Source organism: Podarcis raffonei, chromosome 1 (genome assembly GCF_027172205.1).
Source record: "Podarcis raffonei isolate rPodRaf1 chromosome 1, rPodRaf1.pri, whole genome shotgun sequence".
In the NCBI taxonomy this organism is placed as follows: Eukaryota; Metazoa; Chordata; class Lepidosauria; order Squamata; family Lacertidae; genus Podarcis; species Podarcis raffonei.
Window position 1 is genome coordinate 21,100,295 of NC_070602.1, and position 20,186 is coordinate 21,120,480.

At 44.1% G+C, this 20,186-nt stretch overlaps 2 protein-coding genes across 2 annotated transcripts in view; one reads left to right on the forward strand and one right to left on the reverse strand.

The window, feature by feature from the left end:
• Positions 1-1,138: 1,138 nt before the first annotated feature.
• Positions 1,139-6,693, reverse strand: LOC128402349 (serine protease inhibitor 2.1-like). The gene is made up of 4 exons (XM_053366366.1): positions 6,126-6,693; positions 3,808-4,078; positions 3,459-3,609; positions 1,139-1,345 (listed from the first exon to the last, which is right to left on the reverse strand). The coding sequence occupies exons 1-4, from the start codon at positions 6,691-6,693 to the stop codon at positions 1,139-1,141; spliced, it is 1,197 nt and encodes a 398-aa protein (XP_053222341.1).
• A 4,356-nt stretch (positions 6,694-11,049) lies between these two features.
• LOC128402356 (serpin A3-3-like) overlaps positions 11,050-20,186 on the forward strand; it is a 35,295-nt gene continuing 26,158 nt past the window's right edge. The window contains exons 1-3 of the mRNA XM_053366377.1: positions 11,050-11,617; positions 13,418-13,557; positions 14,816-14,962. Coding sequence (XP_053222352.1) covers positions 11,050-11,617; positions 13,418-13,557; positions 14,816-14,962 — 855 coding nt within the window. The remainder of the gene's footprint in view (positions 11,618-13,417; positions 13,558-14,815; positions 14,963-20,186) is intronic.

Below are 20,186 nucleotides of genomic sequence, written 5' to 3' on the forward strand. Positions count from 1 at the left end.
TGGGGTCCTAATTTAGCAACGGCATCTGCACATTTCTGCCAAGCGAGCAGACAATGAATCGGAGCCCTTGGTTCTGCAAAAAGGGTTTTTCCGATCTTTTGCCAAGTCTCTACTTCCAAAGAACCAGTCTCTGGATAAAACGGACATTGACACGCAATCTCACATAGCAATTGTTCAATCTCTTTTAAAGAAATATGCACACCCACCACCCTCTGCCTAACCAGCTGCAGTAATTCCTTAGCATGTACCTTTTGAAGCTTAGTCAATTCCCCTCCCATACTCACGAAATAGTGCGCTAAGACTTTTCCAGTCGAGTGAAGTATGAGGGCTGGCTGCATAAGGGATCTGGCAATCACGTCGGGGTCACCAGATGTAGGAATGAAAAACACGGCAGACGAGAGGTAGGTGTCACATGAGGCGTCTGACTGGGCAAGCCCCAGGCGTCTCACTTTTATTGAGTATTAACAAGCATTGCCACAGGTGTGCTTGTGGCTGATTGGTTGATACAAACACAAAGAAACTTGTTGCTGATTGGTTAACATAAGTACAAGGCGGGAATTACATGTGAAAGGTGGGAATTACATGTGAACATTAATCATCGATAGATTAAAGGCTGGGAAACGAGGTTGGGACTAGACAAACATGAAACCTCCTAATTAATTATAACTAAAGATTGATATAGCATAAAACAATTGCTAATGATTGATCATAACATGAAAGAATATAATAATCAAGTTCTGTAGATGTGGTCAACTATGCATTGAGAACAGGTCATCATGAACTTAAGATGAACTGAGCAAGGAAGGAATGTCTTGGTATTTGGAACAAGTTTGTACAGTGTGTGCAGAAACAGAGAAAAGAATATAAGCGAGACTTCCCAGAATGCCAGAGAAAAGAAGCAATACTTCCCATTCCCATAAGGCCACAGTTATGTGCAGAAAAAGAACTTATGTGCAGAAAGAGAACTTCCCTTCATAAAATTATCTTTATTGTACACGCAGTTTGCTGTCGGTGTCATAGTTGCCCTTAAAAACAACTACTGGTTATGACGCTTTCTTCTATCAAAGAAAGGGGGAAAGTCCTCTTTCATCACTAAGATGGCTTGTAATTGGAAGCTTCTGAATGGTCCACCTAATGTTCATTTTTCAGCAGGGTTCACTACTTTCCCAAAGAAAAGCATGGGTCCATCACTTGGTGCCAATAGGGTGAGAAAGAATGGCTTGTCAAATACTAGAATAATAGGAAAGGAGGGGGGTCCTAGAGATTTAAAACCAATCTGTACAGTGGTCACTGCTGCTGCCTCACTACCTTCTTCATGTATATCCAGGACAGCCTCGTGAGTAGCCTGCACAGGAAGGAAGGAAGATATATTTTTGGAAACCATCACAGCCTGCAACATATCATAGATGAAAAGTGAAACACATTTATAATCCTCCTATCCTCATTCCAAGAATCATTTCCCAGTGCTTCCCCCACCAACAAAACACAAACAAGGAAATAAACACACAAACACACAATGAAAAAAAACCCCCAAACAAAAATGCGCAGAAGCACTAAGCCGCTTTGAAGCCTCGATCTGTGGAAACACTCCAGTCTTTTCATTGGAGTGCCCACCTTCCGTCCCTGCATGGTATGGGGTTTCGTTAGTTGCCTATTTGGGGGCTGAGGAGGAATATTTTGCTTCATGACTCCTTTTTCCCCCTCTACAGAACTTCATATGTTTGGGACTAATTGGTTAGGCTGCAGTTGCATTTTATTAATTGGCTGTTAGTCAGGGCAGGAAATACAACTCAAGAGACAGTGGGGCAGATAACCGAGGCAGTACTGGGTGAAGGGAGATCTTGATCCATCTTGAGGACTGGAGAAATACCAACTAAAGAACAATGGCAAGAGAAGTTGATGAACTATGCAGAACTGGCAAAAATGACAGATAGACTAAGAGAAAAAGACAACAGAGACTTCGAAAAAGATTGGGAACCATTCATATTATATTTGCAGAAACAAAGAAAGTCACTAGGCTTGATGGCAGGATTTAAATAAACATTCATATTATTAGCATTAGAAAATGTTTAGAAGATAGTGAAATATGATGGTGTATTTCCTGTTATTTTCGTGTCTTTAGGCTTGAAGTTACGTAATTAATAACTTTTTCTGTTACGAGATAGTGAAGTGGGTGAAAATAGAAACAAACCAGAAGCGGAAGTTGGGGGAAGCCTTGGAGGAGAGGGAGGGAGGAATATATAGTAAATGTTAAGAATTTGAGATGTATGTAATGAATGAAAAAGAAAAAATAATTTAAAAAAAAAATTTTTTTTTTAAAAAAAGAAGGGAAACCTTGGTCCACCTTATGCTGTCTTTCACTGAGTCACTGAACGTGCACTTGAGGCTTGGCATGCATGTGAGGTGAGCACCAAGCCCACTGGGCCACTGGGTGCTTCTCAAGTCACATGGCCAAGGTTCTCGGAACGAGGAGGAAGAATTCCTTCCGAACCTTTGTTCCAAGGCCACAAGCGCTGCCTGTAAATATGCACAGAAGAATGGAGTGACTGGGTTCTGCCTGTCTTAAAGAACTTCCAGTCTGGACTGTCTTTTGATTAGCTGCTTTATTTTGATTTTCTCCACAACACTGGGTTCTGATTTGCCTTTCAGATGTGTTGGAACTTAGTGCAGCATTTCCCTAACCCAAGCAAAATTCTCACATGCAATGCAATTAAGTCTGTGTGCATGCAGTTGCCACCAGTAAAGGTCCCAGAATAATCCATAGACTCATAGAATGGTAGAGTTAGAAGGGGCATAAAGGGGCATCTAGGCCAACCCCCTGCAATGCAGGAATCTCAACTAAAACATCCATGACAGGTGGCCATCCAACCTCTGCTTAAGATGCTCCAAGGAAGTCCATTCCAGTATAATATCCAGATCAAAGGAGGTGCTGGACTCTCATACCTTCGAGGCTTTTAAGCAGAGGTTGGATGGCCATCAATCATGGATGCCTTGGCTGAGATTTCTGCATTGCAGGGGGTTGGACTAGATGACCCTAGGGCTCTCTTACAACTCTACAGTTCTATAATTCTACGACCCTCCTTGTTTTTATGATTGCAGGTAGTTTTCAAACTATTTTTAATGTTGTGTTTCAATGTTGTAACTCACCCTGGCACCTTAGAGTGAAGAATGGGAACTAACTAACTAACTAACTAAATAAATAAAATTATTTTGACTGGGTCATCTCTGAGTGCTACTAACACTGCCTACAACCCTATGTACTTGATTACTATGGCAAGGAGGCAAAGAGTCTCCTGATAAGGAATGATCAGGCACAGTCTTCTTGCTACAGAGACTGCAAGAGAAGGTGGAGAGGTCCAGGGGCTGATTCTTAATGCTTCGAAGTAAATTTGTCGGTTACTTTTAAAAGCCTGATCTCATACCATAAAATACCCAAGGCATGATATTTACACACGTACTTTGGTAATCTTCAGGTCGCTACTTCCAGTAATTCCAGACAGATCAGCATTGCCACTAAACACATCAGTAATGCCCAGCCTAGACAGCACATTGTTGAAATTATAGGATGCAGACATCGAGAATTTTGGGAGGTGCAGTTCAATTTTTTTCCTAAACGAGAATCAGAACATTAAATCATCAGCGATGAAGAGTTTTACAACACTCAGCAATAAACTGCATTTCCAGTGTCAGATCTTCATACCCTTAAAGAGAGGCATTTTACAGTTTTAAAATAGATGCCTTCATTCCAAACTCTAATAAATACTAACTACTACAGAGACATTTAGAAACAGCAGAGAAAAGCCTTACCCCCTTTTTAAAGATGTTCTCCATTTGGACAAAGTTTCCTCCCCCATAGCATCCTCCACTTCCTTCAGTTTGCCTTCATCAGGCAGAATGAACCAGGCAGCAGCACCTCCTTTGTGAGGAAGTTCAACTACCCAGCATGACAGAGCTTCATCGTGGAAATATCGGTAACGTTGCGTGTTTATCATCATGTCAACTTTCACCTTTTGTCTTTCGTCAATAAAAAAATCATGTTTATGGGTGAATTTAGGGTTAAAGGGATATTTCCAGTCATCTAAGATGAAAAAGAAGTATAATAATATTATTATTAATAATAATAATAATAATAATAATAATAATAATAATAATAATTTATTAATACCCCACCCATCTGGCTGAGTTTCCCCAGCCACTCTGGGCAGCTTCCAACCGCATATTAAAAACAATACAGAGGCAGACATTAAAAATGTCCCTAAACAGGGCCGCATTCGGTTGTCTTTTAAAAGTAAAATAGTTGTTTATTGCCTTGACATCTGCTGGGAGGGCATTCCACAGGGCAGGTGCCACTACCGAGAAGGCCCTCTGTCTGGTTCCCTGTAACCTCACTTCTCGCAATGAGGGAACCGCCAGAAGCCCCCGGCGCTGGACCCCAGTGTCCGGGCTGAACGATGGGGGTGGAGATGCTCTTTCAGGTATACAGGACCGAGGCTGTTTAGGGGGCTTTAAAGGTCAGCACCAACATTTGAATTGTGCTCGGAGACGTACTGGGAGCCAATGTAGGTCTTTCAAGACTAGTGTTATGTGGTCTCGGCGGCAACTCCCAGTCACCAGTCTAGCTGCCGCATTCTGGATTAGTTGTAGTTTCCAAGTCACCTTCATCCTGTGTATTCCATTTCAGCAGCAAGTTGTACATTCTTGACAAGTTCTTAGTATTGGGTTCTAACAATTCTGTTTCTAATTTTGATCTTTCCACCTGGAAGCCAATTTTCCTGTCCTGTTTGAATACTTCATTTATCTGGTAATAGTGAAGCCAGTCTCTTACTCGGCGGCAACTCCCAGTCACCAGTCTAGCTGCCGCATTCTGGATTAGTTGTAGTTTCCAAGTCACCTTCAAGCCGCATGTAGAGTGCAGTAGTCCAAGTGGGAGATAACTAGAGCATGCACCACTCTGGCAAGACAGTCTGCGGGCAGGTAGGTTCTCAGCCTGAGTACCAGATGGAGCTGGTAAACAGCTGCCCTGGACACAGAATTAACCTGCGCCTCCATGGACAGATGTGAGTCCAAAATGACTCCCAGGCTGCGCACCTTCAGGGGCACAGTTACCCCAAGCAGGATCAGGGTGTCCTCCACACCAGCCCGCCCCCTGTCCCCCAAGAACAGTACTTCTGTCTTGTCAGGATTCAACCTCAATCCATTAGCTGCCATCCATCCTCCCACCCCCTGCAGATACTCACACAGGACCTTCACTGCCTTCACTGGTTCTGATTTACAAGAGAGGTAGAGCTGGGTATCATCTGCATACTGATGAACACCCAACCCAAACCCCCTGATGTTCTCTCCCAGCGGCTGCATGTAGATGTTAAAAAGCATGGGGGAGAGGACGGACCCCTGAGGCACGCCACATGTGAGAGCCCAGGGGTCTGAACACTCATCCCCCCCCCACTTTCTAGACCCATGTCCAGAAGAACCCAGGAGAAAGGAGTGGAACCACTGTATAACAGTACCCCCAGCTCCTAGCCCCTCAAGACGGTCCAGAAGGATGTTAGGGTTGATGGTATCAAAAGCCGCTGAGAGATCCAGCAGAACTGGATCAGAACTGGATCAGCTGCCTGCTAGAGAATGAACCTTCAACTATGGGTATGAAAGCAGTATGTTGAATCAGGAGAGTGCAGACAAAGGAGAAGCATTGCCAAGGGTAAGTCAACCTGCTATTGATGTTTCAGAAGACAGCAAGAAATGGGAAGAGCGGGGTCCCGCAGGCCAAAACGTGGACTGAGTCAAGTGGAACTGCTTCCTGTGTGGTTTAGAAGCATCCAGGGGCAGGGATCTTGATGTTGCTGGACTTCACCACCATCAGTATCAGCCAGCATGGCCAATCGTCAGGGATGGTGGGAGATGTAGCCCAAGAACATCTGGAATCCTTCAGGTTAATCACTTCAGCCTCAACACCTGTCTTTCTCTAATTCTGCATTAAATGCTGTATGTTTTAGAACATTCAACTAAATTGTTGGTTTCACTGTAGAAATGCTTTTGTTTTGAAGGGATAAGTTATTCCTGCCAGTTTTAGCAGATTGAACAATACAAAGCATTAAATATTTGTAACTTATCTTTCTTTAACATACCTTTGAAGTAGATATAGTTCACAAGAACCATGATGGTTTTTGGATCTAAGCGTTCAACTACTTTAGTAATTTTCCCATGGGTTTTCTTTCCCACGTAATTATTTATCTGCTTTGCAGCCTTTGATGGTCGTTCAAAGTTAAAGCTCTCTGTTTTGTACAAACTTTTGACATCCTCTGAAAACTTAGGAAGAATTTGGTGTGACTGTTTTATCCAGATGGCATTTCCTATGTCCATCTTAGCTCCAGGACTGTTCAGCATCTGAATGAGCTGTTCAAATCCTTTATGGACCTTGCTTGTGTCAATTGATGTCAATCCAAGTCCTTCGTAAATTTGATTTTGGGTGTTGGATTTAGCACCCATGCCAATCATTGAAAACGCCATGGAGATACCCAGAGGAGAGAAGAAGATATTTTTGCCACCCTGGAGTGAAGCTACTTGTCTGGAGAATTTAAATGCAAAGTCAGCAATGCTGGAAGCTAGCTTTTCTTGAAGTGGATCTTTATCTCCATGACCATTGTGGGCTTGAAGGACAATCAGTAACAAGGAGAAATGGATGGCGAGTTTCATTGCAATCTGAGATTTCCTAAACACACACACACATACACAAAACACCAGCATATATTAGAAGAAGAAGAAGAAGAGGAAGAGTTTGGATTTGATATCCCGCCTTTCACTCCCTTTAAGGAGTCTCAAAGCGGCTAACATTCTCCTTTCCCTTCCTCCCCCACAACAAGCACTCTGTGAGGTGAGTGAGGCTGAGAGACTTCAGAGAAGTGTGACTGGCCCAAGGTCACCCAGCAGCTGCATGTGGAGGAGCGGAGACGTGTACCTGGTTTCCCAGATTACGAGACTACCGCTCTTAACCACTACACCACACTGGCTCTCTTTAGCACACATTAGCACTCTTCTATGGAAACCTACTCAAAGGAATTATTTTTGTTCTAAGGTAACATTTATTGGGAATGTGTCATTCTCATTTGTTGACTGTGGCCTAGTTTTCCACAACACTAGCTCTTTTCTATAGGCTTCCTACTCTGGTTGTACGTTCTGAGTTGTACGTTCTGCCAGGATTTGGATCCCAGCAGACATTGGGAGCTTACAGTGTCCTTATTGGTCAGAATTACTTTGATCAAATGAGTCAATAAATGGGTATTACTTATTGTCCCTTCACACATCTGCATAACTTGCTTTGACTGCCTGGGGCTTCCTCTCGCTCATCATCCTTGCCAGTGATGCTGCCCAACATCCTCAGCAGGCTTGCCTTGCATTCTCCCATCCCCAGCACTAATGAAAGGTGTCCTAGTTTGGGGAGTGTCCTGAGCTGCTTCAGCCACTCAGGCAAAGGGTATACAGCCTCACCAGGGCCTAGTGCTCCTAGAAGAGCAGCCTTTTAGAGTCAGCCACTTCTGCAAGGGGGCAGGTGGCATGATGTTAACCGGTACGTCTCCCCATTCACACTCATTCCGCTAGCTTTCACTGCCCCTTATGGATGGTGAATTATTAACAAACTTTTCTCAGATCTTTTTTATACATACCTGGGCTTTCCCCAAAACGTCCTGTAGTGACGCTTATAACTTTGACACTTGCTCCTTTGGGCTGAGATGTTTGCTCTTCCCTCTTGCTTGTAGAGTAAGCTCTCTTCTCCTTAGGTTACCTTCCATTTATAACCCTGGCTTGCTTCTACCTGCTGCAGCAGCAGCCAATTGGGTAAAGACACCTACCTGGTTTGTATCTGATGCTGCACCAGCCGATAAGATCACGACTTCATGGTTTGAAAAACACAAATATGTGGTGGTTCCGTAATTCAACTGCATCCAGTTCCAATGAGCTGTAGTTAAACAGTGGGATTTAGGAAAACCTAGCCCCCAGAGTATGGGGAGTTTCGCCAGCGAAGTTCAAAGTGAATTGTCATTGAGTAGGGATTAAAGGGAGATGTCCTTCATTTCATCACTCCGGAGATTGCAAAAACCGTGAACTAAAGTGTGATTTCACTCCAGTGTAAAACCAATTGTAAAGTAGTTTGATTTCTAAAGCTTTCACGGGGAAACACATGGTGACACAAGTGGGAAAATGTGATGTGGAGGTGCTATGATGATACTCCTTAACTTAAAGAAAACAAAGAAAACAAATGAGATTATTGTGGAGTTTAGAAAATGTAAATTGAATATTCAGCAACTTATTATTGAGGGGAAGTGTGTGGAACAGGTTTCGGTGTTTTGATTTCTGGGAATGGAGTTGAGAGATGACCTAACCTGGGGAAAAAACAGCAAAGACCAGATGGAGAGAGCACAGCAGAGGTTATATTTTCTGGGAATCCTCCGGAAAAATAATCTCTCAAAGGACCTGTTGATGGCATTTTACCATTGTACTGTTGAGAGTGTATTAACTTATGGTCTGTGTGTGTGGTTTGGGAGCTGCATGGTTGGGGAAAAACAATGTTGTCCACGGTTGTAAAGACTGTGGAGAGAATAATTGGGTGCAGTCTTCCCACCTTGGATCAAATCTATGCTTCCAGGTGCCATAAGAAAGCTGCAGAGATAGTGCAGGATAGTGTGCACTCCAGAAATGATCTCTTTCAGCTTCTGCCTTTTGGAAGAAGGTACAGGGTTATAAAGACTAGGACTAGCCGCCTGAGAAACAGTTTCTATCCAAATGTGATTTTGGTTTTAAACGTCGTGTAAGGTAGCCTTTATGTGAGTATATTGTATCCAATTATGGGGTATCAACATTTTAGGGGCTAACCAGGCTGGGATAGCTGGGATAGCAGGCTTGTGGGTTTTTGAATGTCTGGTGTAGATTTTTTCATTGTTCTGTATGGGACAATGACAGTAAAGATTATCATATCGTATCGTATTTGAGGGTTCCACAGCTTTTCTCTCTCTCATATGAGACTCCTGAGGAATGGAAGAGGGAAATGTTTAAGGAAGAAGAGTACAGACCACTCCTGCCATTAACAATGGCCACTCTGTCTAAAAGTGATGACGATCGACCTACATGAAAATATCAGAAAGTGAATTGATTTGAGCAGAACATTCTACTATCAGGTTCTCTCAGTGACTGGCAGCAATAATGGTTTTTTAAAAAAATCTTTCCCGTTCTGTTTACTGGAGGATAAAAGCACCACCCTGATCCAGCATTTGTCAAGATGTGGCTTTAACCAAACTGAAATCAGTAAGCAGGAAGTACATTAAGATTTCCATCATTTCCTCCTGAAACCCAGGAGAGCCTTATTCACAGATGAACAAGCTCTTCTAAACAAAAAAAAATTTTTCCTTCCAGTAGCACCTTAAAGACCAACTAAGTTAGTTCTTGGTATGAGCTTTCGTGTGCATGCACACTTCTTCAGATACACTGAAACAGAAGTTGCCAGATCCTTCTATATAGTGAGAAGGTGGGGAGGGGTATTACTCAGAAGGGTGGTGGGAATGGGTGATTGGCAGATAGCTGTGATGAGCCTGTTGACGACTCTTAACGACTGCAGTAGGTCTTACAGGAAAAAGCAAGGGGTGAGAAGGTGAAAAATGACTTTGTAATGTATAATGAGATAAGAATCCAATGTCTTTGTTCAGACCAGGTCTCTCCATGGTTTTAAGTTTGGTAATGAGTTGCAATTCAGCAGCTTCTCTTTCCAGTCTATTTCTGAAATTCCTTTGTAGTAAAACAGCTACTTTGAGATCTTGTATAGAATGTCCTGGGAGATTGAAGTGTTCTCCTACTGGTTTCTCTGTCTTGTGATTCTTGATGTCCGATTTATGTCCGTTTATTCTTTGGCGTAAGGTTTGGCCTGTTTGTCCAATATAGAGAGCTGAGGGACACTGTTGGCATTTGATGGCATATACAATGTTAGACGATGAGCAATTAAATAGTCCCGAGATGGTATGTGTGATGTTGTTGGGGTCAGTAATGGTGTTGTCCGGGTGTATGTGGCAGCAAAGTTGGCATCTGGGTTTATTGCAGGCTCTGGTGCCAGTGTCCGTGTTACGTCTGGTTGTAGTATTATTGTGGGTTAGGAGTTGTTTAAGATTGGGTGGCTGTCTGTAGGCAATGAAAGGTCTTCCTCCCAGAGCTTGAGAAAGAGAACTGTCATTGTCCAGGAGAGGTTGTAGATCTCTGATGATGCTGATAGTGCCTAACCTCCCTCCTTCCCTCCTTGTCAAAGGGGGCCGTGTAGCTGATCCTGATCCCTCCTTCCCTCCCTGTCGAAAGGAGCCTTCCCACGCTGCTTCTCCTCATGCCTCCCTCTGCCTCTGGCAGCAGCCCCTTCGGGAAAGCCACACTAGGCCCGCATCCCCTCTTCCAGCAGCACTGTGCAAAAATTTGGCAGAGCTGTGGAGGAGGCAAGAGAGGGCATTGGGAAATTTAATATGTCCGTTTTCTCCCATTTTATTGTACTCAGACAGCTCCCCTTTCCATTCCTCAGGTACTACCGTCTTTCCCCAAAAACAGGACATCCCCCGAAAATAAGATCTACTTCCAGTTTTGCCTCTCGCTGTAATATAAGGCATCCCCCCAAAAATAAGACCTCTCCGATATTAAGGCCTCCCCCGAACATAAGGCCTCCCCAGAATATAATATCCTCTCAATGTAGCTCTTCATATGAACCTCAGCTTCTGCACAATCCTAGAGCCAGTGTGGTGTAGTGATTAAGAGCGGTAGTCTCGTAATCTGGTGAACCGAGTTCACTTCCCCGCTCCACCACATGCAGCTCCTGGGTGACCTTGGGCCAGTCACACTTCTTTGAAGTCTCTCAGCCCCACTCACCTCACAGAGTGCTTGTTGTGGGGGAGGAAGGGAAAGGAGAATGTTAGCCGCTTTGAGACTCCTTAAAGGGAGTGAAAGGCGGGATATCAAATCCAAACTCTTCCTCTCAATATATGCTAGTGTTTTGTGTGTGTCTGTGTGTTTAGGAAATCTCAGATTGCAATGAAACTCGCCATCCATTTCTCCTTGTTACTGATTGTCCTTCAAGCCCAAAATGGTCATGGAGATAAAGATCCACTTCAAGAAAAACTAGCTTCCAGCATTCCTGACTTTGCATTTAAATTCTCCACACAAGTAGCTTCACTCCAGGGTGGCAAAAATATCTTCTTCTCTCCTCTGAGTATCTCCATGGCGTTTTCAATGATTGGCATGGGTGCTAAATCCAACACCCAAAATCAAATTTACGAAGGACTTGGATTGACATCAATTGACACAAGCAAGGTCCATAAAGGATTTGAACAGCTCATTCAGATGCTGAACAGTCCTGGAGCTAAGATTGACATAGGAAATGCCATCTGGATAAAACAGTCACACCAAATTCTTCCTAAGTTTTCAGAGGATGTCAAAAGTTTGTACAAAACAGAGAGCTTTAACTTTGAACAACCCTCAAAGGCTGCAAAGCAGATAAATGATTACGTGGGAAAGAAAACCCATGGGAAAATCACTAAAGCAGTTGAACGCTTAGATCCAAAAACCACCATGGTTCTTGTGAACTATATCTACTTCAAATGTATGTTAAAGGAAGATAAGTTACAAATATTTATTGCTTTGTATTGTTCAATCTGCTAAAACTGGCAGGAATAACTTATCCCTTCAAAACAAAAACATTTCTACAGTGAAACCAACAATTTAGTTGAATGTTCTAAAACATACAGCATTTAATGCAGAATTAGAGAAAGACAGGTTTTGAGGCTGAAGTGATTAACCTGAAGGATTCCAGATGTTCTCGGGCTACATCTCCCACCATCCCTGACGATTGGGCATGCTGGCTGATACTGATGGTGGTGAAGTCCAGCAACATCAAGATCCCTGCCCCTGGATGCTTCTAAACCACACAGGAAGCAGTTCCACTTGACTCAGTCCACGTTTTGGCCTGCGGGACCCCGCTCTTCCCATTTCTTGTGTCTTCTGAAACATCAATAGCAGGTTGACTTACCCTTGGCAATCCTTCTCCTTTGTCTGCACTCTCCTGATTCAACATACTGCTTTCATACCCATAGTTGAAGGTTCATTCTCTAGCAGGCAGCTGATCCAGTTCTGATCCAGTTCTGCTGGATCTCTCAGCGGCTTTTGATACCATCAACCCTAACATCCTTCTGGACCGTCTTGAGGGGCTAGGAGCTGGGGATACTGTTATACAGTGGTTCCACTCCTTTCTCCTGGGTTCTTTGCGACATGGGTCCAGAAAGTGTGGGGGGGGGGAATGAGTGTTCAGACCCCTGGGCTCTCACTTGTGGGGTGCCTCAGGGGTCCGTCCTCTCCCTCATGCTTTTTAATATCTACGTGCAGCCGCTGAACATCAGGGGGTTTGGGTTGGGTGTTCATCAGTATGCAGATGATACCCAGCTCTACCTCTCTTGTAAATCAGAACCAGTGAAGGCAGTGAAGGTCCTGTGTGAGTATCTGCAGGGGGTGGGAGGATGGATGGCAGCTAATGGATTGAGGTTGAATCCTGACAAGACAGAAGTACTGTTCTTGGGGGACAGGGGGCGTGCTGGTGTGGAGGACACCCTGATCCTGTTTGGGGTAACTGTGCCCCTGAAGGACCAGGTGCGCAGCCTGGGGGTCATTTTGGACTCACATCTGTCCATGGAGGTGCAGGTTAATTCTGTGTCCAGGGCAGCTGTTTACCAGCTCCATCTGGTACGCAGGCTGAGAACCTACCTGCCCGCAGACTGTCGTGCCAGAGTGGTGCATGCTCTAGTTATCTCCCACTTGGACTACTGCACTCTACATGTGGCTTGAAGGTGACTTGGAAACTACAACTAATCCAGAATGCGGCAGCTAGACTGGTGACTGGGAGTTGCCGCCGAGACCACATAACACCAGTCTTGAAAGACCTACATTGGCTCCCAGTACGTCTCCGAGCACAATTCAAATGTTGGTGCTGACCTTTATAGCCCCCTAAACAGCCTCGGTCCTGTATACCTGAAAGATCGTCTCCACCCCCATCGTTCAGCCCGGACACTGGGGTCCAGCGCCGGGGGCTTCTGGCGGTTCCCTCATTGCGAGAAGTGAGGTTACAGGAAACCAGACAGAGGGCCTTCTCGGTAGTGGCACCTGCCCTGTGGAATGCCCTCCCAGCAGATGTCAAGGCAATAAACAACTATTTTACTTTTAAAAGACACCCAAATGCGGCCCTGTTTAGGGACATTTTTAATGTCTGACTCTGTATTGTTTTTAATATGCGGTTGGAAGCTGCCCAGAGTGGCTGGGGAAACTCAGCCAGATGGGCGGGGTATTAATAAATTATTATTATTATTATTATTATTATTATTATTATTATTATTATACTTCTTTTTCATCTTAGATGACTGGAAATATCCCTTTAACCCTAAATTAACCCATAAAAAAGATTTTTTTATTGACAAAGGAAAAACTGTGAAAGTTGACATGATGGAAAAAACTGAGCATTACAGATATTTCCACGATGAAGCTCTGTCATGCTGGGTAGTTGAACTTGAGAAGCACTAAGTAGCCCAGTGTGCTTGGTGCTCAGCTCACTTGCATGCCAAGCCTCAAGTGCACATTCACGTGACTCAGTGAAAGACGGCATAAGGTGGACCAAGGTTTCCCTTTAAAAAAAATAAAATTAAATTATGTTTTCTTTTTCATTCATTACATACATCTCAAATTCTTAACATTTACTATATATTCCTCCCTCCCTCCCCTCCAAGGCTTCCCCCAACTTCCGCTTCTGGTTTGTTTCTATTTTCACCCACTTCGCTATCTCGTAACAGAAAAAGTTATTAATTACGTAACTTCAAGCCTAAAGACATGAAAATAACAGGAAATACACCATCATATTTCACTATCTCCTAAACATTTTCTAATGCTAATAATATGAATGTTTATTTAAATCCTGCCATCAAGCCTACTGACTTTCTTTGTTTCTGCAAATATAATATGAATGGTTCCCAATCTTTTTCGAAGTCTCTGTTGTCTTTTTCTCTTAGTCTATCTGTCATTTTTGCCAGTTCTGCATAGTTCATCAACTTCTCTTGCCATTGTTCTTTAGTTGGTATTTCTCCAGTCCTCAAGATGGATCAAGATTTCCCTTCACCCAGTACTGCCTCGGTTATCTGCCCCACTGTCTCTTGAGTTGTCTTTCCTGCCCTGACTGTTGGGTTGAAATAAACGACAGACAAATGGCAAGTGTCATATGGGAGGCATCTCCCGAGCATGTCTCGGGGAGTCCCTTTTATTGAATATTACAGCATTGCCACATATGTGCTTGTTGCTGATTGGTTAACACAAGTACAAAGCAAAGGTTGCATATAAGCATTAATCATGAATAGATTAAACGCTGGGAAAGGGAGCACAGAACTAGACAGGCATGAAAACCTCCTAATTAAACTATAACTAGTGATTAATATAGCAAGACTTAAACAATTACTAGTGATTGATATAGCAAGACTTAAAAAGACATAACAATCACATTCCGTAGATGTGGTCATTCATGGATTAAGAACAAGTCAGGGTACAATGTTTTCATGAACTCAATGTGAACTGAACATTCTAGGGTGATGAAGGAATGTCTCAACTTAGAACGGTTTGTGCAGAATCATGTGCACTAGCAAAATTTCCCATCATCTCCTCCTTTCTTTTTTGATTTAAAGGTGAGTGGGACAAAAATACTTCGGGATACGTGGTTTGCCAGCGCATGCCCGAAATAAGTCTGCCCACCGATGTTGCTTTGTGATTTCAGGGTGAATGGGACAAAAAATACTTCGGGATATGTGGTTTGCCAGCGCATGCCCGAAGTAAGTCCGCCCACATCTCCCCTATTAGTTGTGTCAGGGCGAGTGGGACAAAAAATACTTCGGGATACGTGGTTTGCCAGCGCATGCCCAAAGTAAGTCTGCCCACATCTCCCCTATTATTTACTGTTGGTGCTGCCATTTCGCAAAGTAGGCAGCACTGATTTTATTGGGTGGCTGAGGATGAGAAAAACACTGAGACCAAAGGCGTATGAGACCAGGAATGCATTGGATGAAGCAACATAGCAAAATTAATATACATATTATGACAATAACATATTGAAAAAGATTGCGAAGCCAATTCAGATTTGGCAACCAGCCAGTGAGCCACTGGGCGAACGAATCCCAGAGGCCAGAAAATCCAACGTCCTGTCTAATGTGGTGTGTAAGATTTTGCAAATGAGAGATTTGCTATTGAATAGCTTTGGAATTATCAGTAATATTGAAACAACACATGTCATCCACTTGTTCACAACCATAATGATGAAGCATGAGCAAATAGTCAATGGCAGCACGATTTTGTAAAAGTCCGTGGTGGAGTTCACCCTGTTCTTTATTCAAAAGGTGAAGGGCTTGTGAAGTAAAGTTCAGAGCTTTTGCTGCGGAGCAAGCTAAAGAGTTAATATTCATGCTATTCCGTACAGCCAATCCAGGGACTCCTAAGAGAGAAACAGCTAAAGAGATATATTCAGATCTACTAGGAAGAGAGACAGAATCGTCACAATCATTAGTCAATTCCACAGAGCGGCGATATCGAGAGCGGGACAAATGATGCTTTTTGGGTAAAATGATGGACAAACGGCTTAAGCAGCAAGGTGTGCCATGGCTGATGTTTGCTGGAATATAATTGAATGTATAGCCTGGGCACGACCAGAACCAGCCTTCAGGCAGCTCTGTATATTTATAAACATAAGAAATATTTACATAATTAGAGCAGTTAAAATTATCCTTGCCCATTTTCACACAGTTGGTTTTTGTGCAATTGACCATACGGGCACAAGTGACATTAAAAGAAGCCACGTATGGGGTCAACAAATCAATGGCCAGAGGTGGGCATCGGCGCACTTGGGTACCCCAGTTATGGTAACCGGAATAACCAAGGGTGCGGAGAGAATCATTTTGGGGTAGGGATGAGTAAAACCAGGTATCATTTTGCATATCAAGAGGGTCATGGCAAACAGGGATAAGACAGGAGCCAAGGATTTCACCTATTGATACCTGCTGGGTTAGGCAAAAGGAAGAAACATTGAGGGTTTTTGCAAAAGATTCCCACACATTTATTGGTGTGGAACCACCGTTATCAGGAGCGGAAGCAGAGAGGGGCAAAAACAGAACACTGAAAATGAGCACTATCATGGAATTTATATTAAGGCAGGAAATGAGACACAGAAGCAAATTATCAGGGGTTGCTTCTAGCTGCTTTTCCTTTCTAAGCTGTTCAGCTTGAAATGAGAGTGATTTTATTTGGCCCCACGTCACTGGTCCATTACGATTTCCCCGCTTGCGAGTCCTGGGGGGGCTGGGCGCCGCATCCTGGGCGATCTGGAGTTGACAGTCGAACTGCGGTATCGGATTCAGCAGGGCCTGTTGCCATGCCATGGTAGAGGCGGACGCAGCGTGCGGGAACCCAGCGAGCACCCTGTGGAGTAGAAACTGCAGCATAACCCTTTCCCCAGGTAATCAATTTTACTGGTTCACTCCATTCGTTGGAGGGTAATATTTTATAACGGACCAGTGGGGCCGGAAGTATCTCCTTTTGCTGGAAATGCTTTTGGAGGTGAATATAGGGTTGATGATCCTGTATGGAGACATTCAAATGATTGAGAGTAAAGCGAACACTAGCCAACCAGCCTTCCTTTTCTGAAAGTGAGACTGGGACTCCGGCCTTTTTTTCCTGTCGAATTAAGGCAGTTTTTAAGGTGCGGTTAGCACGTTCAACAATAGCTTGGCCTTGGGAATTGTAAGGGATGCCAAATAAATGGTGAATATTCCAAGTTTCACAGAACTGAGCAAAAGTTTTCGCACAATACGCTGGGGCATTGTCAGTTTTTAAGGAATGAGGCTTGCCCATGACTGACATGGTACGAACAAGATGATTGCAAACATGTTTAACCTGTTCTCCCCTTTGAGGGGTGGCCCAAATGAAGCCAGAAAACGTATCAATGCAGACATGTATGAACTTCCAAGATGAGAAAGGGGAAAAGTGAGTCACATCCATTTGCCACAACTGGTTGGCCTCCAGCCCACGGGGATTGACACCAGGGCTGGGGTGGCCAATCTGATTAGAGCATTGAGGGCATTGTTGGATAATTTCACGAGCCGCTTCCAACGGAATTTGGAATTGGTGGCTAAGAGCTTTTGCATTCTGATGATGGAAAGCATGACTTTCAATGGGGGAGACAGGCAAAGCCCTAAGCAAAGAGTCTGCTTTTGCATTACCATCAGTGAGAAAGCCTGGGAAGGGTTGGTGAGAGCGAATGTGCACCACAAATAGTGGGTGGGAGCGATTGGAGAGAGGAGAAATCTCCATTTCCCACTTTTCTTTTTTATGACGAAGATGGGGGTATTATAGGGGCTAACAGAGAACTCAATATGGTCTGCCAATAATTGTTCATTTACCAATTGTTTTAAAGCAAGTAGCTTTCCCCCCGTTATGGGCCATTGTTCCACCCATACAGGGGTGGTGGATTTCCAGTTGAGGGGGAGTGCAAGCTTACTCATTAAATTGAATGGTAGCTTGTAATTGTTGTTGCAGGTCTCTGCCCCACAGATTGAGGTGGATTTTCAGCACACAGGGCTGGATGTATGCAATGGTTTCAGAGCTATCAGGCAGAGAAACAGGCAACCACTGCACGCTTTTGGAAGAGCTTTAAGGTCCACCCACACCCCAAACTGCAGAGGCAGACTCAAGGGGCCACGTGGGGTCCCAGCAGTTACTGGATATGACAGAAATGTCTGCGCCCGTGTCAATCAAGCCTTCCAGAACTTTGCCATTGATTTTATACTTACGAAGAAGTTTCTGTTCACCGATCCTCTGGATTACAGCTAATAGCTGCAGAGAAAGGGGAGAGAGCTGGTGCAAATTACTATCCATAATAGAAGCAGTAGGATGAGAAGGGAGCACTACCAAATGCGCCTAAGACTCACCCTTTTTTAACTGCATGGGCGTATGGCTCCAAAGTTGAACCATGATTGTGCCCACATAGTCAGGATCCAGGACTTCTGTAATAACCAGGATTCCTTCTTTGGCCGCAGAGAATTTGGGTAAAATTAAACCTGCGACCTTAGGTGGTAGTGGGCCCGCCAATTGGGTGGGCATGAGCACAATTTCACCAGGTAAAACAGTGTCTTTGGTTTCCTGATTGATTAAATCAATGGTGAAATCAGAAAAATTTTCAATAGTGGAAACTAACGGCGGAGGGCTCTCTATTTGTCCTGGCCCGAGAGCTGGGCCCCCATGGAGTTTCCCGAACTCCTGCACTGATTTGCCCAATGATAGCCTTTTCCGCGTTTGGGGCATTTTTTGGAAGGTTTAGCCTTATTGGCATCACCATTCCTGTTTGCTCCCCCGCCAGGGGCTCTGCATTGTTTAGCAAAATGACCTGGGCGTTTGCAATTGAAGCAGTTGCCCGTGGGCTTATTGCCAGCCTGGATGGCACTGGCAAGCAAAGACATCGCGTGGCTCTGACTGCCAACATCTGCACAGGTTTGAATCATATCGGCCAGGTCATATTTGGGGCAATGTATGATTGACTGCAAAGCCTTCTTGCAATCGGTGTTAGCATTTTCAAAGGCTAGTTTTTTCATCAATTCATTTTGAGCTGTAGGGTCATCAATCTGCCTGGTGATTGATTCTTTCAATCTATCTATAAATTGATGGTAAGGCTCCGAATGTTGTTGCTTAATATTAATGAATGAGCTCAATGGTTGCCCTGAGACAGGGACTTTTCGAAAGGCGCGATGTACACAGGTCGCGGTGTGACTGAAATGTAAAGGTGTCAATTGTGCCTGGGCTGGTATATTATCATACAGACCAGCACCAAAGAGTTGAGCGGCTGAATGCTGTGGATCAGCCAGGGCTGCTGCGCTATGCTTAAATTCACTTTCAAAAACCACATACTGAGCAGGAGATAAAAGCATGCGCATCAAATCCTTCCAATCTTGAGGTAGCATTGTATAACCATTTGCGATCCCCTCCAGCATCCCTAGCACATAAGAAGATTTGAGGCCAGAATCAGTAATGGCTTTCCTTAATTCTCTCAGAACAGAATAAGGAAGCGCCTCAAACATAATCTGTTGTTGTGCAGTGCCGGGGTTCAAATAGGAGATAGGGAAAGCAGATGGCATTTCCCCAGCCCATTCAGCCTCTTCCTCTAAGGAGAGGAGCCCTTGCTGCCTAGCTTGAGAAAGCGCGGCGCGCACAGCTCCGGTGGAAGAACATGCAGGGGCTGAGGCAGGCAAAGAAGGGATGGGGGGGGTGGGCTGAGGCGTAGGAAGGGGTTGGCAAGATTTGCGATGGAGGCAAAATCTTCGGGTAAAGTGGGGGATTGTCTGCAGCGGCTAAAAGAGCAGGTGCCAACGGAGATGCCTGGGCACTGACTAACAGCCAATTAATAAAATGCAACTGCAGCCTAACCAATTAGTCCCAAACATATGAAGTTCTGTAGAGGGGGAAAAAGGAGTCATGAAGCAAAATATTCCTCCTCAGCCCCCAAATAGGCAACTAACGAAACCCCATACCATGAGGGACGGAAGGTGGGCACTCCAATGAAAAGACTGGAGTGTTTCCACAGATCGAGGCTTCAAAGCGGCTTAGTGCTTGTATCTGCATTTTTGTTTTGGGGTTTTTTTTCATTGTGTGTTTGTGTGTTTATTTCCTTGTTTGTTTTTTGATGGTGGGGGAAGCACTGGGAAATGATTCTTGGAATGAGGATAGGAGGATTATAAATGTGTTTCACTTTTCATCTATGATATGTTGCAGGCTGTGATGGTTTCCAAAAATATATCTTCCTTCCTTCCTGTGCAGGCTACTCACGAGGCTGTCCTGGATATACATGAAGAAGGTAGTGAGGCAGCAGCAGTGACCACTGTACAGATTGGTTTTAAATCTCTAGGACCCCCCCTCCTTTCCTATTATTCTAGTATTTGACAAGCCATTCTTTCTCACCATATTGGTACCAAATGATGGACCCATGCTTTTCTTTGGGAAAGTAGTGAACCCTGCTGAAAAATGAACATTAGGTGGACCATTCAGAAGCTTCCAATTACAAGCCATCTTAGTGATGAAAGAAGACTTTCCCCCTTTCTTTGATAGAAGAA